Source organism: Elephantulus edwardii, unplaced genomic scaffold, assembly GCF_000299155.1.
Source record: "Elephantulus edwardii isolate Elephantulus edwardi_28Jun2011 unplaced genomic scaffold, EleEdw1.0 scaffold00127, whole genome shotgun sequence".
Lineage (NCBI taxonomy): Eukaryota > Metazoa > Chordata > Mammalia > Macroscelidea > Macroscelididae > Elephantulus > Elephantulus edwardii.
Window position 1 is genome coordinate 4,039,213 of NW_006399877.1, and position 18,433 is coordinate 4,057,645.

Here is an 18,433-nt window from a genome sequence, read left to right on the forward strand (position 1 = left end):
CATGTGCTTGTTGGCCGTCTGTCTTCTTTGGTGAAGTGTCTGTTCATATCCTGCGCCCATTTTTCAGTTGGTTTATTTACTTTTATCTTCTGGTACTCGAGTTTTTTATAAATTCTAGATATAAGTCCCTTGTCTGACATGTCATCACCAAATATTTTTTCCAAATCTGTGGCTTCCCTTTTTACCCTGTTGTGCATAGGGATTTAATTCTTAGACGGTCCATTCCTCTATTTTATCCTCTCCTGGTTCTCGATATTTTCTGGTTTTTATTATCCATTTATGCACACTTTCCTCCCTCCCACCTCCAGTTCCCCTTATAAGACGAGTAATTGTCATACACGTGGTTTCTAATCACTCTTAGTGGAAAAATTACTATAGGCTTACCCACTAAAACAACAATTCTGATGGCCTTTTGAACTAATAATGATAGCCTCTAACTAAAACTTTTAGCCGGCCCGTTGAGACTGGCTCTTAGCTCACCCTCTAGTGGGTTTTCAGAGGCCATTCATCGCAGGGCCAAGAGAGCTCTTCTGACATCGTGGATAAGGAGTGGTGTGGCCAACCCAAAGGCAGACGCTTCGAGTCTACCAGCCGCTCCATGGGAGAAAGATGAACAGTCTCCTCTGTCTGATATACAGCCTCTGGAGCCTCATGGAGGGTCAGGAGTCAGTTCCGACTTGACAGCACAGACCAACAGGAGGACAGGAGGAGCTTGCCTGGCTTTCACCTCGCTGCTGGCGGATTCAGGCAGCCAGAGCTGCCTTTGGGTCAGCCGGCAGCACCACCCTCCACATGCCAGGCCACCAGCACCCCCTTCTCATAGTACTAGATACGCTGTTACAGAAACTATTCATGTAATAACTTGAAAAGGAAATAAGGCATATGTATTTTATAGGCCGTGACAAAAAAAATGGGGGTTTTAATTAATGACGAACAATAATGTATTATTAGAAAATTAATGGTGACCTAAATAGAAAAGAGGAATCCAAGAGGTTTATGAAAGCTTACAAAGTCTGCACGTGGAAGAAATGGGGAAAGGCGTGAGTAAGTAGCAAGAGAAACCAAGTTTCTGGTTAAATGGGGAGGTGACAAATCTGCTTTGGGTAATTTATAGAGATAACCGAATTCAATTAAAATCCCAACAGGATTATTTATTGAACTTGTGAACATAATTATTAAAGTCATTATGATTAAAATAAAAACAATAAGGAGGAACAAATGGTGCTGGACTTTCATGTGTATTAAAAGAACAGGAAGTCCACCATGTTCTACTCCTATAAAAACAGAAACATAGATCAATAAAACAAAGTACGTTCCCAGGAATTGACAAAGCAGATGGAAATCATTTATGATGAAGTAAGGAACATAAAAAGCAATAACAAGTGAACAAAATACGGTTTCTGTAACTAGATCGTGTGATGATGATGATTAAAGCCAGCAAGTAGTAGAAAGCTGAAGGAGGAAATGTAACCTCCTTCTAGTGGGGTCATAATTTTCTAGCCATATAAACAATAAATTATATAGATATATATTTTAAAAGGAAAACAGACTAAATTGGCTGTAAAAATCACAAGGTCTAAATAATAAAAATCTAAATATAAGGTATTAAAGGAAGCCAACTGAATGTTGAAAATTAATTTTACCATAACTTTTTTACCTTTGATTTTATTACAAACATAATTCCCATTTGCAGAAGAAGCAATACTGGAAAGCCTAATGAAAAATTGCAAGCCATCTCCTTCCCCCTCCACCTCACATGTCAGGTAACCCAGCTGCCCCCCACGTCGGGTTACCCAGCCACCCCACACGTCGGGTAACCCAGCCGCCCCACACCTCTGGCAACCCAGGCGTGGACGTGGTGTAGTTCTGCTCCTCACCTGTCGCCACACACCTGTGACAGAAATCAAGACCACAGGTCCTGTTCTGTCTGTCCCCTTTCTTTGCAACGACATCAGAGTGAGGCTCTATACCACACTGTGAGCTGATCTTTCACTAACCCCTAGAGAATATGCACAGGGAACAGTAAGTCACCTGGGAACTGCCGGAAATTCAAGCTGGATTCCGAGGAGGTGATAGAAGAGGAGATGGCATTGCTGACACCAGCTGGATCTTAGCTGAGCGCAGGGGGTACCGGGAGGATGCTCTCTTGTGCTTTATTGACTATCCAAAGGTGCACTGCAGCTAATTCCTTAATGGAGAAATGTTACGGCCCTCCCACTAAGACAAAGAGCAGTATAAATGCCCTTTGTTACCAGTGTTGCATGCAGTCAAGTTAGAACTGACTCACAGCTGACCCTCCAGTGGGTTTTCAGAGGCAGGCAGTTGCACAGGAGGAGATTAACCATCTTCATCCCACAGAGCAGCTGGTGGGTTCAAACCATGTGCCTTTGGGTTGGCACACAAACTCCTTACCATATAAGCCACCAGAGCTGCCTTTTTATCATCGATCATAAGATTCTAACAAATGCAGGCAGTAGGGATGTTAGTATAACGACAGGGAGAGTAAATACCCTCTCACTCACTGCTGTCCTAACAGTCAGGGGCTGGGAGCCTCTTTTTCCAAGCAGCTGGGATCCAGAAGGTAGGATTTTGTTGTTGTTGTTGATGATGGTCAGTTGTGAGCAGTTGTTTGGCGGCATGTTGCTAGGAGAGGCTATTCCTTGAAGAGGGACATGATGCTTGGAAAGGCAGAGGGTCAGCAAAGGAGAGGAGGAGCCTCATGCAGGTGGATTGACACAGAGACTGTGTCAGCGGGCTCCAGTGTGTGAGGAAGTGTGAGGATGGCGCAGGACAGGACAGGGTTCAGACCTCTTGTTCATAGTGTTGCTCCACTCAACGGTGCCTGTTAACAACGCTGCTGTTAAGTCAGAACCAGTTCATAGATATTTCACCAGTGGGTTTTTGGAGAGTGTCAGCGACATGGGAGGAAACTGTTCATCTTCTCTTGTGAAGCTGCTGCTGGGTTTGAACCAGTCACCTTTAGGTTTGCAGCACAACTCTACAGAGTAGCCTATCAGAACACTCTGGAGAGTAACTGACAGTCATGAATATTTTACAGAAGGAGGCAGAAATACATTCACTCTGAAGAAAGGTGATCAGCAGAATACAGAAATGAAACAACAGCACTATAACATCACACACACAGGTAAAATCTTGCTGGAGATTATTGAAAACAATCAGAGTATTCTATCATTGATAGAGAAATAATCGTTGAAATTCAAAATAGATTCAACTAAGGACTTGGGCTGAAGGAGACGATGATGTCAGATGGAGCTTGGCTCGAAGTAGAGAATTTGAGGAAGATGCTTACTTGTGTTTATCGATTATGCAAAAGGCATTTGACTGTATAGATAAACATAAATTAGAGCTAACATTTTGCCAAAAGGAAATTGCAGAACACGTAAGTTGCACTGGTGTCGAACCTGGACAGCCAGGGGTCAATCCACCTCACTGTGAGGCTTCCTCTCCTATGACGCTATGCTTTACCAAGCATGATGTCCTCCAAGGACGGGTCCCTCCTGATGGCACGTCCTCATAATGGAGCTGGAGGTGACTCGTGTAAACGTGGGATATGGGCAGGGGCTCTGTCCCCTGACAGTTACAGGAGAAGGTCCCTTTGTCCTTCTGGGCTCCTGTCATGGAGACATGGCACTGCCTGTTTCTGCTTTACTGCTCGGCCATCTTCCTTTGTTTCCTTTTCTCTCTGGGTCTCTCCTTTTTGTGTTTGGATGAAGACTCAGTTACTACAGTCTGACCTTGCATTCACTGACGACATCGTCAGAGTCTACCTTCCACACAAGGACAGGAACCCTTGGAGATGAGACATCAGCGTAATCTTTGTGTACATGGATCAGACGCAGCAAAGCCCAGAGACTCTGCCTTCCAGTGTTATCCAAGCAGCTGTTTACCAGGCACGATATAATCGGAAATGTTCAGGCAGTTCCCTCAGTCCCCAGACTGGCTGCCACTTGCTGCCAGTGCTTTCCACTGCCTTGGATGCCAGCTGTTTGCACCAGAACCATCCTCTACTCACCCGTTGACAGAACTTCCCACATTGCTATTGAGCCTTTCACGGCACCTGTGTGTCTCTGCGCGCGCGCGCGCGTGTGTGTGTGTGTGTGTGTGTGTGTGTGTGTGTGTAGGAAAGGGTCATCAATCTCAGTGTCCTTGTCTGTGTTCACATTCTAACGTACTTGCAACACAGCACATGGAAACCTCTACATCCTGTAAGGATAGTGTTCACTCCAGATTAAAACTGGCCGTATAAACGAATGTGATTCAGAATAATGACATATGTTCATGTATGTGTTAAAAAAGAAATGTCCGACTGCCTGAATGTTCCTTTACACCAGGTACTGTGGAAATGTAACTTGTCCAATCTCAGCACCACAGTGAGTGCACCAGGATCAGGCATTCTGCTGAGGAATGGCCCGTGAGAATTCTTTCTGGTTTTCCTTCCTCTAAGTTGTGGGCTCTTAGTCTGAGCCCTCTCCTTGGTCACATGCTGCCTTTGATCTCTTGTGGGTGACAGTCCTCAGATCTGGGCACCTCCCCGATGTTGGGGTTCACCCTGCTCTGTGATCTGCATGGAGGCAGATCATCAGACTGTCTCCCTTGGTGCCTCTAGCTGGGTTTGAACCATCCACCTTTAGGTTAGCCTCTGGTTATGATCCATTTGCACCATCAGGGACCTCACATTGCAGAGGCCTTTAGGAAACCACCCCTTTCCTAGTCCTGTCATGGAACTAACACAGAACCCCCAGGGCCATCTGAGGAGGCAGAACCCCCAGGGCCATCTGAGAAGGCAGAACCCCCAGGGCCATCTGAGGAGGCAGAACCCCCAGGGCCCCTTTTCCTGTCCCGCCTCCTGGGGGTAGGTTCTCAGCGGAAGCAGCGTGTTGGCAGTGCGTTTCATACAGAAGCGGAAATGAGACCGCAGCTGGCTTACATTAAGGCAGCGTGAGATACTCAAGGACGTGACACCATGACACAGGTTCACATTTCACATTCATTTTGTTTGTCTGTTTTGGAAAACGTCTTTTTTTTTATTCCAACAAATCCTTGTTTCTCTAAGATATTTTTTCCCTTTTTAAAAATAAAATAACTTCAATGAAAGTTTACAGAGACTTTGGATTTCCATTTATTCATTGTTGCACTTATCTCCCTGCCCACCTCTCCCCCCTCAGTTTGTTCCTCTCTTTGAAAAGTAAAAGAAAAATTCTTTCATTGTTATACAATCTCTCCCCCAAAGTCCATTCCACTGTGCAGCCTTCGCTCTGGACTCCTGTCATGACAATAATACCTGATCACATATCCCTTTAAACAGTTCTCTCCCTCATCTCTTTCAGTGCAGTTTACATAATTTATCCCATCTTTCTCAGTCTCCCCCCAAGCCCGATGTCAGTCTCATTTTACAACAGTGGCACTATACAGTATTTGTCCTTTTTGTGACTGAGATATTTCACTCATCATAATGCCCTCCAGGGTCACCCACTTTGAATATTGCGTGAGTCCTTGTTTTTCAATTGTGTGAATATACCACAGCTTCTCTCTCCATTCGTTTATTGATGGGCACTTAGGTTGTTTCTAACTCCTTGCTATTGTGAACAAAGCCAGGATAAACGTGTGTGTGTATTTATTTATTTATTTGGGTGATAGTTATGGTCTCTTTGGGGTATATTCCCAGTAGTAGAATTGCTGGGTCAAATGGTATCTCTGTTTGCAACTTTTTGAGAAAGCACCATACCGCCTTCCACAGTGGTTGCACCATTTTACACTCCCACCAACAGTGAATAAGGGTTCCAGTTTCTCCACAACTTCTCCAGCATTTGTTTCTTGCTGTTCTGTTAAATTTTGCTGTTCTTACTGGAGTGAGACGACATCTCATCGTTGCTTTGATTTGCATCTCTCTTACAGCTAGGGATTTTGAACATTTCTTCATGTGCTTATTCATCTGAGTGTCTTCTTTGGTGAAGTGTCTGTTCAAATCCTGTGCCCATTTTTCAATTGGGTTGCTTACCTTTATCTTGAAAATTTATTTCTTTTTAATGAAAAATGGGGTTTGTGTGCTAGCATCTCATGGCCTGATTATTGTGACTTTAGAACAAATTTAAAGTGTGTCATTCAGAAATGTATGCTTTACTTTCTCACACAGTAACTATGAGTAGATGTGGTTGTTATGTGCTCTCAAGTCAGAGCCAACTAACTCATCGCTGACCCTCCAGGGGGTTTTCAGAAGCTGCAGATGACACAGGAGAAGATTGTCACATCTTTCTACCAACGAGCAGTTGTGCTGTGAATTGGAACTGTGCACCTTTGGCTTGACAGCACAGTCCCTTACTACTAGACCATCAGAGGTCCCTGTGAGTCGAGTTCTCTAAACGGAAGAAATCTGAGCTTGCAGTTAATGTAAGAGTGGGAAGGGCCCCACAGCCACTGTTGTCGATTGTAGACACAGCTGGCCCCCCACGCCCTGACGTTTCCACAGTGAAGCTGTTCTGCTGATCTTTTTCTTTCTGTATGTGGAATAAATTAAGTCCTTGTATCAAAGTCATTGCTCTTAGAAATCCGGACTACAGTCTTTCTGAAATCTCTCAACACTAAATTTCCAAGTAGACGTTTGATTTCAGGAAAGAAGTACTGCTGGAATCTGTAACACAGAATGCCTTAAACTTAGTAATCCACAAAGTACGCCCGTGAGTATCGGACAGTATTAGCAAATTTGTCCTTGAATCCACTCTGTCCTTTAGTGTAAACCCCCTGCCCCGTGCTTATCCTGTTTTAAACAGGAAGGAATGATGCGTATTTTTACGTGCATGCTTAGCTCAGGGACAGAATACCTCACTATTTAAAAAAGAGGGAGACTGAAAGGGAGAGGAGAGGGAAAGAGGGAGGGAGGGAGGGAGAGAGAGAGACACTGACACTCTGTTTTAAAGAGGAGTGTTTGTCCCAGATTCCGTTACCCAGAGGGAGGAACCCCACTGATGGACATCACGGGTTCCGTCGGCTCCTAAGAGGCTTCATGTCCGGCCTTTGGTGGTCAGGGGACCCCACCCTGGCCGTCACCACCAGCACTGGGGAACCCAGAAAGCAAGCGAAGCATGAGCTTCCTTTCTGATCTGTATGAACAGTTTCACACTTCCCACCACATCAGAGATCTTGCTCTCCTCCGGGGAGGGCTGGCTTCCATCTTTCTCGCATCCCCACAGCCCCCACCTATAGAGTCACGTCACCTTTCTTCAGGCACAGAGCACACAGGTTGACGTGAGATCACTGACACATCTGAAGGGGACAACTTCACATGCTACTCAGCACATCACTTACATGACATGTTCCCCAGTGGACAAGTAAGCAGACACCAAGGCCAAGCTTACCGTGTTTGCCGGGTCATCCACCCTGACTGTGGTGTTTCTAGGTACCGTCACGTTTGTGCCACCTCACAGGGACCCCAGGCACAACAGAATGAACCTGCCCCTGATTCTGTGCTGTCTTCACAGAACCTGCTGGGTTTGAGCCCATTGCTATAGTCTCTGTGTCAGTCCCCTGCCTGAGGGTCTTCCTATCCTTGGCTGACCCTTTGTTTCTCCAATCATGATAAACCTTTCAAGGACTGGTCCCTCCCGGTAACATGCCCAGGTCTCAGCATCCTTGGCTCTAGGAGTATTCTGGCTGCACTCCTTTCAGAACAGATTCGTTTGCTCTTAAGGCAGTCCGTGGGGTAGATTCAGTATTTTTCCCCAGCACCACCATGCAGAGGCTTCAATTCTTCTTCGGGTTTACTTATCAATTGGTCCAAGTTTCCCATACATACAAAGTACTGAAAATACCATGACTTGATTTAGGTCATAGGTGTTTGGGTGGTTCCCCCCCCCCATAATTGTGATTTCAGTAAAAGTTTACAATGTAGAGTTGTGTTTCAGTCAAGCATTTCTACACATACTGTTTTATAACATGAATTACAAAACTCGTCATGTTTAATCATACTCAAAGAATGAGGCAATGGGATTGTAGGGAGACACAGCACCAACCTGCGTTATGCAGCTGACAGCCCCTGCTTGCACAAAGTGAAGAAGACTTAGGGTACTTACTGCAGAAGATCAGAGACTACAGCCTCCAACACGGATTACATCTCAGCATGAAGAAAACGAAACTCCTCACCACTGGACCGACAGGCACCATCAGGACACCATTGAGTCCACTACAACGTCAAGTGACCGCAGGTCAGAATCTCGCCCTGCCTTACGCTGTCTTCGTGACTTCTGACACGCTTAAGCTCCGTGTCACAATCATTGGACTGGTCCACCGTGGTTGCACAAAAACAGCCTTTTCTGGTTTGCTGGCAGTCTATGAGATATCATGATAGTAGTGGAAGAGTTTGAAGTTGTCAAGGACTTTATTTTATTTGCATCCACAGTCAACACCCGTGGTAGCAGCAATCAGGAAAGCAAAAGACACATGCTCTTGGGGAAATCTGCTATAAAGGACCTCGTAGTACTAAAGAGGAAGGATGTTAGTTTGAAGACTAAGTGCAGCTGTTTCATTTACATCTGAAAGTTGACCAGTGAACAAAGAAGACCAAAGAATAACTGATGCCTTTGAACTGTGGTGTTGGAGAAGAGTATTGAATATTCTGTGGACGGCAGAAAGAACACACGAGTTTGTTCTGGAGAAGTACAGGGGTGCTCCTGAGGGCAAGAATGGTGACACCTCATCTCACAAACTGGACATGCTGCCAGGAAAGACCATCCCTCAGAAAAAGACATCCTACTGGAGAAGGTAGAAGAGGGTGCAAGGAGGGAGGGCCTGCAGTGAGGTGGCATGACACAGTGGCTGCAGCAGTGGGCTTGAAGGGGATGGGGTTATGAAGTTGGCAAGCGTCTGAACTACTGTTCATAGTGTCAGGATGAGTGATAGTTCAAAGTAAAAGTAACATCAACTTCCTCTCTTGTCCCTGGTAACCATAGTCTCTAAAGTGGTATCTTTGCTCTCTGGCTCTTTGAAAAGGTCTTTAACAGCAGATTTGCCCAGGACAGGGTTCAGATCTGTTGTTCATAGGGTCACTATAAGTCGTAAGGGTCGTACACCTCTACAGTGCCTAACAACGACAATACATTACTTGTTTTTGTTTGGGATTTTTTGGGGGGTTTTGGGTTTTGGGGGATTTTTTTAAGTGGAAATGTGGAGTCATAGAGAAGGTAGAGAGTAAGTAAGTCCCCTGTGTGAGCTGGACCACCAGCAGCTCCTCTAAAGGACAGAGCCTCTGTGCACATCCTGCGGCCACATTGCAACACTGTGGCCTGGGTCATGCAGGGAATCCAGAGCATTGTAGATTCTTTTGTTGTTGTTCTCGGCTTTTGTTTTTTTAATTCGTTTACCCTGTGTTTCTTTATGTGCATGTGTTTCACACAGTCATTCAGACACATTGCATTTTATACACTAAATTACTATTGATCTATGCTCACACCTGGTTCAAATTGGTTTTTGTCAAATATTCTTCTAGGTGGTATAGCACTGGTCTGTGCATTGCTGTACAGAGGTAACTCGTGGTTGCCGTGATGCTAAACACTGTGACACTGATGTGTCAAATGCAAGAATGGTTGCCCATGGTGGACAGTGTTTGATGGCGCTCCCCGATTATAACAAGCTTGGAAGCAGAAGTGGCACCCACTTCAGAAATGGCTTACCTCTGGAAAGTCTATGAACAGTGCTCAGGCCTTTTGTTCATAGGGTCGCTATGAGTCGTCTGCGACTCGACGGCACTTAACAACAACTATGGCCGCTATCAGCCCGTCTTCTCAAGTCCCCGTGACTGTCTCGTAAACTCTGCTCATCCCGTGATTCCCACCCCTCCTCCTTTCAGACATTTATCCACATTTCAGTTATCCTCACAGTTTTGCAGTGATGGTCTTACGCAGTATTTGTCTTTATCATTGGATTTCCTGCCTGCCGCTTCCATGGATCCGAGTAAATGAAATCCTGGGCAGCTTCAGGCTTTTCTCCATTTGCTGTGACCCTGTCTGCTTTGTGCCCTGACCACAGCAGTGATAAATGAAAGTGAGCAGAGCCGACGAGTGGGTCGTGGGCCCAAGAGGACTGTGTCCACTTCTCCTGTAACGGCCCTTTCTTTCCCCCTCAGGAACTTGACCGGTGCCTTTCCCGAGTATCCGAAGGTGGAAGAGGGAGGCTCAGCCATCATCTTCTCTAACAAGACTCCACAGGAGGTAGGGAATCTCACAGGACAGACGTGAGCGTGTCATCGCCTCTCTGCACTGTAAGCCGATGGCTCCGTGAGGCCGAGCTTGTCTCCTCCTCCTGGGCCTGCAGACCTTTGCTGGGAAAGGGCCCTGACTTTCCAGAGTCATTCCTCTTTCCTTCCAGCATGAATTCCTCTGTCCCGCTGTCCTTTGAAAGGCACAGCACTGGGCAGTGGTCTCCTATTCAGTCAGTTTCTCAGAGGTTGACTTCGGGACACTTTATGTTCGTCAGGAAGCCTGGTGGCACAGGGGTTTGCCAGCAGGACTCTGTAATCAACATGCTTCTCTCTGGGAACATTCAGCACACACACACCAGGTGTGGAGCCCTGGTGGCACAGTGGTAAAGCACTCATCTATAAATCAAAGGGTTGACAGTTCAAACCCACCAGCTGCTCCAGAGGAGACAGGCGACACTCTGCCCCATAGAGATGACAGCCTACAGTGCCTGCCGGGGCAGTCCACCTGTCCTCGGGGTCACAGGTTTGCACTCGCACTCAAACGGTTTGCTCTTCACAACTAATGAGAAGGTTGGAGGTTTGGATCCCCCCATCGGCCCATGACAGGCCTGCTGTGTTTCAACCTAGGTTATCACAGCCACTGTGTCATCATCTAAACTAGAAATAAGAAAACTGTTAACATGTACACTTTCTGAGTCATCAGTGTTGCTTGATGAATTGTTTTCATCAGAAGTCAACAAACTTTTCTCACAAAACCAATATTCCCTATTGCATATTCCATAAAGCATGGTAGTTCAGCTGGAACCAGTTCAGACCAGACAGCACACAGTAACAACAGTGAGTACTGGAAAAGTTTGCCACATCCACATTGCTTAAAAGGTGATAATAAAACCAGCCCAATGATAAGATTCTGTAATAAGGAGTCCAGGTGGCATGAACTGTTGTTGTTGTTGTTGTTGTTAGACTCTGACCACAACACCCCAATAGAACTGAACGCTGCCTGACCCTCAGCCGTGCTCACGGTGGGCTCTGTGCCCGAGGTCGTTGTTCCAGTCGCAGTGTCCATCCATGTCCTTGGGGAGCTGCCTCTTTTTCAATGACCTGCTACCTTTCCAAGCATGCTGTCCTTCTCCCAGGACTGACCGCTCTTGATAACATACCCACAGTGTGGGGCCCGTTCTCATCGTCCTTACTCCTAGGGACCCTTCTGGCTGCACTCCTTGTAAGACAGACTTATTTATTCTTTTGACAGTTCACAGTATATTCAACATTGTTCTCCAACACCACAAGTCAAAGGTATTACTGCTTCTTTGACTTCTTTATTCATTCTCCAGTGTTCACATGCACGTGGACTGACAAGACCCTGAGCAGAAGTCCTGGAGGCCAGGGACGCCCACCTCCACACTGTTGACCCAGTGGTCAGCCTCCCTGGCTCACTGTCCTATGCTGCTCCAGCCCCCAAGGTCAAGCACAGGGGTCTCTTCCTTTCAGCTGGACACCACCCTATCACAGTGGGCCTCAGCTCCGGGATCCTCAGCTTGTCGGCCGGGTCCCCTGAAGCAGCAGCACCTCCAGCTGCCCTGTTGTCTGGCCTTTCCCCAAGACCTTGAACAGCGCCAACTTCACTCTGGTGACCTCCCTCACTTGTGCCTATCGCGTTCCGATCGCTCAGGCGAAATCATCAGGCGCAAGTTGTGTCTTGACAGTGTAGCCAGCAGCCAAGCCTGTTTTGTGCTTGTTTGGAAAGGTAGCAATTACAAGATGAAGAATGTTGCTGGAATGTCTAAATTGCTCACGAGAGCGTGGAAAAGGGGAGTTGCCTTCCAGTCAAGCTGAAAACAAAAGAAACCCAAAGATGTTTGGAGGTTGTGGCCGTGTGCTGCTGTGGGGTGGGGTCCTGTTCACAGTCACCCTTCAGCAGAACAGAAGAAGCCTTCCCCGATCCTGCGTCATCGGGTCCCGCTCACAGCCACCCTACAGCAGAACGGGAGCAGCCTCGCCTGACCCCACGCCATCCTCACGATCTGACTGGGCCTGGGCCCGTGGTTCCAGATGCCGTGTCAGTCCATCTCCTCCTCGTGTCACTTTCTCTCACTCAACCTCTCATTGTCAAAGCTCTGGGGACAGGCCCTTTCTGATCACATGCACAGATCACATGAGGTGAAGTCTGACCATCTCTGTGTCTAAGGCGCGCCCTGGCTGCACTTGTTCCAAGAGAGATCTGTTCTCTTGGCAGTCCGTGGTATGTTCAGCATTCTTAATCAACACCGTGCTTCAAAGGGGTCTCTGTTCTTCCGTCTTCCTTCTCCATTGTCCAGCTTTTAGATGCACAGGAAACAGCTGGAAATATCATGGCTCAGGTCAGGCACACCTTAGTCTGTAAAGTCACATCTTTGCTCTTTTGTATTTTAAAAAGGCATTCTGTTTACCCATATTAGTTTGCCATTTGATCTCTTGGCTGCTGCTTCCAGATATTTGGTGGTTGTTGTTGTTGTTAGGTGCCTTCGAGTCAACCCTGTGAGCAACAAATCTGAGTCCTGCCCTGTGCTGTGCAATCCTCACCATCTGGGACACCCCTGAGCCCATTGCTGCGGTCACCATGTCGGACCATCTCGGTGGACATCTTCCTCTCTTTCCCTAACCCTCCACTGTTCCAAGCATGATCTCTTTTTCTGTGGAATAGTCTCTCCTAGCAGCATGTGTCTGAAGTCTGAGAGATGAAGCTTTGTCATCTTTGCCTCCCAGGAGCTCTCCACCTGCACCCTTTCCAGGACAGCTGTTTGTTCTCTTGGCAGTCAGTGGGATACCCAGTACTCTTCTCCGACACTACAGCTCAAAGGCATCTCTTCCTTAGGAACCTCTCCAAAATAGAGCAGTGATGTCAGTTTGAAGACTAAGGTGTGCCTGGTCCAAACATGGTCTTTTCAATTACTTGCTGTGCATCTGAGAGCTGGACAGTGAATAAGAATTACAGAAGAAGAACTGATACTCGGTGGTGGTTGTTGATCGCCTTCGGGTGGAGTACGACTCATAGTGACCCTGTGAACAAAAGGCCTGAAGCCCCTCTGCAACGACCGACATTTCTCAAAGTTCATAAGAGTTTCTGGAGGCATGTTTCAGAAGTGGATCATTCCAAGATATTTGGTTCGAGTGTTAAAATACATCAGGGACCCACAAACCAGCAGAACTTTAAAGGTGGAGGATGAGGAGTCGGTAAGCCCTGTGGTTGCGTTCCTGTAGGCTGCTGTGGAAGTGGTCACCGCGCAGAGTGGCCTGCCGTCTTTTTGGAAGCAGATTGCCGGGTCTTCTCTGCCTTAGCGTTACCGACTTTTACGTTAGCATCCGGGCATTCCAGCACTGCACCACCAGGGCCCCTCCTGTTATAGCCTAATGGTTAAGAATCACAGCTCCAAAGGACAGAACTTCTGTTTCCACCCTGTTCTGAGTCCTTTTTCTTGTCTGTAAGTGGATACACCCTTCCCCCCACATTGAGGCTGTAATTTAAGGTGATGATACACGCAGTGTATTGAGGATAGAAGGTGGAACTGAGTCAGAAAGTCTGAGCATTCAGTACAAATGTTAGCGCCAGAAAGGACAACAGCAGTAATAGTAGTAGTTGTACTCTGAAGACTCAGTACCCCAGGTGTAATCACTGCCACAGTGTGTGGAAATGGCTAGTCCTATGTGTGTAGAAAATTCAAAAGAATGCAAATGTGTTTAGGAGAGCAGAGCAGAGCCCTGACAGCAAGCCCAGAAGAGGCTGCATTCAGATGGAACCACAGACTCTGCTTCCTTATGAGTATGAAGGCAAAAATGCAAAGAGCATGTTAGCACAGCACTGCAAGTGGTGAGTTTCCAGCATGCAGGACATCGCCTGGACAGATGCAGTGAGAACAAACACAGGTCAGCACCGGGCTTGCTGAAGGGGCAGATTAGGAAACTCAGCATCCAGTCTTCCTCTTCAAGAAAACACTCACACAGTTGGATTAGAAAGAGTCTTCTTTAACATGACAGAAATTTCTGGTTGGGGTCAAAAGCTAGTATCATATTGTGTGTGATGGTTGTGTGTCCACTTGGCCGCCCAGGACCCTCTGGTTTGGTGCTTCTGGTGGTCATTCCCCGATGGAAGGCAGTGTGGTTACCGGTATCCTGACGGGGCCTGATAGAAGGGAACCATTTTCATGATGAGTGGGACCTTGCAGAGTGCAGTGGGCCTCCCCTCAGTGATGGGGGGGCCATGGCCGTGGTCACTCAGTCAGCCAACAGGCAGTTTCCTTGGGGGCATGCCTTCACAGAGTGTGGAAAAGTCCTCTTGCTTCTGCTCCATTTGAGGCCCTCATCTGGCTTTTCACCTGCAGTTCTTTGGATTTGGACCAGAGACCTCCCTTACCGCTGACCTTGACCTCAACAGCACTGAAGCCAGTGCCCTGTCACCTAATCTACTGACCTTGGTTTTTTCATCCTTAGCAGCTACGTTTGTTAAGAGAAAAAACCTCCCTCTTTTGCTCTCACCTGTAGACCTGGGACTTTCCAGCATCACCTAACATCAAGAAGTCCGTGAGCCTTCCTTGAGGTCAATACCTCTCATAGCTCTCTCATCCATCTCATACACTTTGAGCATGTCACCAGAAAGGTCCAGTCCTTGGAGAAGGACGTCATGTTTGGAAGGGTGGAGGGCCGACGTAGGCGAGGAAGACCCTGGATGAGATGGGTTGACACCGTGACTGGCCGTTGGGTCAGGTGTGTCAGAAATGGTGAGATGGGCTTAGGATAGTGCAGAGTTCAGAGCTATTGTTCAAAGGATGTCTATAGGTCATGGTTGACTTGATGGCACATAATAACTATGTATATATATATTGGAAGCAGGAGTGGCATCCACTTCCTAAGCAACATGCCTCTGGAAACTCTATGAACTTTGATAAATGACAATAGTTACAGAAAGGCTTCAGGCCTTTTGTTCAAAAGGTTGCTATGAGTCGTGCTTCACTCGATGGCAGTCAACAACAACATGTCTGTATATGTGTGTAAGTATATACACACACGTGTGTGTATGTACATATATATGTGTGTACGTCTGTATGTGTATACTCATTGCCACCAAGTCAGAACTGACTCATAGCTGACCCTCCCGTAGGTTTTTGAAGGCTGTAAACCACATGGGAAGAGATTGCTCATCTTTCTCTCAAAATGCTGCCGGCAAATTCAGACCACCAGAGAAACACTGCTTATGGGTTAGAGACTCGCTAGAGACAAGGCCACCAGAGCTCCCTAATTATGTCCATATATAAAAATCATATGCTTATGTATGTATATATGATTACTGAATTGTTCATGGAGCTGTCAAAAGTCGATTATTTCAGAAGTAGGTGGCCAGTCCCCCTTCTTATAGTCTGTCTCAATCTGAAAGCTCGGCTGAAACCTGACCACTGTGGGTGACCTGCTGGTATTAAATAATTGGTGACACAGCGTCCAGCATCCCATCAGCCAGCGAGCTACCTTTGTACAGTACACTGACAGACAAGTACTGTACTCATAAGAGTAAACTGTGAACAAGCAAGCATCATATTCATAAACAAATTATGAAGTAAGCAGCATCATACAAATCCTTCTCTCTAGAAACCTGCCCAAATATTTAGCAAGCCATGAAAACAAGCAAGCGAGCAGGTATCAGCAGAGCCTGGCAGAGCCCACTGACTTCTCCAGGCAAGGATGGTCCAGGCCGTGGTCGTGCCTGCCCTCTCTCTGAGTGTGGTCAGATGAAGATGGAGCTCCAGCTAATCCCGGCCGCTGCAGCTTCAGCCAGCTCTGAATATTTCCTAAGGTCCTCCTGGAGAAAGTGAAGCCAGAGTGCTCACCAGAGACAAGGACAGTGAAGCTTCATCTCTCAGACTCTGGAGATGTTACTAAGAGAAACTATTCCCTGGAAAGGAACAGCATCTTGGAAAAGGGGGAAGATCAGCGAAGGAGGGGAAGACTCCCAAGGAGATGGGTTGGCACTGTGACTGCAGCAGTGAGCTCAGGTGTATCAGGATGAGGATGCCCAGGACAGGACCGGTTCACACCTGCTGTTCGCAGGGTTGCAGACAAGTCGTACTCAGCTCACTGGCACTTAACAACAACAGCATATATGACTCAATAACAGCATATATGACTAATAATTGGCTTTGCTTTCTTTGAGGACCCAGCCTACAACACACACTTACAGGAACTGATTAGAAACATTTCCATTAAACTTAGAATACATGTAACAATGGGGCCCGTCACCTTGGTCACTTAACCTTGTCCCACAGGAACTATTATCAGAGAGAAAAAAGAAAATAGAGACATTAGAAGAACAGAAGTTGTCGTCTTTTGCAGGTATGATCTATACCCAGAAGACCAAAGAGAATCAACTTAAATAGTGAAAGCTGAGATTAGCAACTCTGTGTTTGGCATTTAATTTGAACTGGTAACAGCATTATAGAAATAATGAGATTCTAAAGTGGAATGGGAATCCCAGAACACTTGAACATGCTAATGAGAAGAAACCTACACTTGAACCAAGAGGCAGTTGTCAGAACAGAGCAAGAAAACACTGCATGGTTTAAAATTAGGAAGGGTGTACGCCAGGGATGTGTCCCGTCTCCATACCTTTTCAACCTGTATGCAGAGCAGATTATCCGGGAGGCTGAGCTCTATGAGGAGAATTGTGGCGTGAGGATTGATGGAAGATCTATTAACAATCTGCGATATGCAGATGACACAACCCTGCTTGCTGAAACTGAGGAGGACCTGAAGCACTTGCTGCAGAAGGTCAAGGACTGCAGCCTCCAATATGGATTGAGGCTCAATATCAAGAAAACAAAGATTCTCACCACTGGACCAATTGGCAGCATCAGGATGGATGGTGAAAAGACTGAGATTGTTCACAGCTTTAGTCTGCTTGGCTCCGCAATCAACACTCTTGGCACCAGCAACCAGGAAATTAAAAGACGTATTGCCATGGGAAAGTCTGCTGTTAGGGACCTCTCCAAAGTACTGAAGAGCAATGGTATCTCTCTGGAGACTAAGGTGCATCTGATACAGGCCATTGTTTTTGTAATCTCTTGTTATGCATCAGAGAGTTGGACAATGACTAGGAAGGATAGAAGGAGAATTGATGCTTTTGAGCTTTGGTGCTGGAGAAGAGTACTGAGGGTACCATGGACTGCCAGGAAAACAAACAGATTCATCCTGGAAAGGGTTAAACCGGGTGGCTCCTTGGAGACAAGGATTCTGAGGCTCCGTCTAACATACTTTGGACATGTTGTAAGGAGGGTCCTGTCCTTGGAGATGGACATCATGCTTGGGAGGGTGGAGGGACAGCGCAGGAGGGGACGGCCCTCTATGAGGTGGATTGATTCAGTGACTGGTGTAATCGGGATGGGTGTATCAGAGACGGTGTGATTGGCACAGGACAGAGCAGAGTTTAGGGCTGTTGTACGTAGGGTTGCTATGAGTCGCAAACGACTCGACGGCACATAACAACAACAACAAAGTGGACAAATACAGTCGTGTCATGGATCTAGAAAATGGACAGATGATCTCCTACATTCTGTGAATATCCTCATTATACCCTTTCAGTGTTTTTGGGTTTTTTTTAACCTAGATAAAGAATAAACTTTGTACATTAGTCTATTTTTTAAAAATGTGACCTTCTAGAACTACATGTTTGGTATGTTGTGGGTGAGTGTAAGCATCCCGGGGATGTCCGATGAATGATGAGAAAACAGTTTAAATGAGAGCACAAAACCAGACAAAAAGCAAAAATGTCCAACTTGGGAATTTTAATGTCTGTGTTTACCATCAAGGCTGATCTCACTTGCATCACTTAAATAAAACAACCAACCCACTAAAATAGTGGTTTGATGAAGTCACCAGGTTAGTACACAGAAAGCAGTGACTTGCATGTATGAGCCACAGCCCGAGAAGCTGTAATTGAAGAGCCCCCTTGGAATAGCAACACCACCACGTGAGTCAACTAGGTGGGAGTGACCTTAGTAGGTGCACATCTTTGTGAAGAGAAAGGGGCCCTGGTGGTCCCCCTGGGTGTGACCAGCGTCAGCAGTTCCCACCCACTAGTGAGTGCACAGGGTGAGACGAGGCACTCGGCTTGCATAAACATTTCAGCCCTGGCAATCCGATGGGCAGTCCTGCCCCATCCTCCCGGTCACTCTCAGTCAGAACCGACCCCCTGGCGACAAC

General features: G+C 46.7%; 1 protein-coding gene across 1 annotated transcript in view; it reads left to right on the top strand.

Moving 5' to 3' along the window:
- The window catches only part of IQCA1 (IQ motif containing with AAA domain 1), a 135,706-nt gene that overhangs the window by 54,910 nt on the left and 62,363 nt on the right, over positions 1 to 18,433 (top strand). The window contains exon 7 of the mRNA XM_006893518.1: positions 10,136 to 10,220. Coding sequence (XP_006893580.1) covers positions 10,136 to 10,220 — 85 coding nt within the window. The remainder of the gene's footprint in view (positions 1 to 10,135; positions 10,221 to 18,433) is intronic.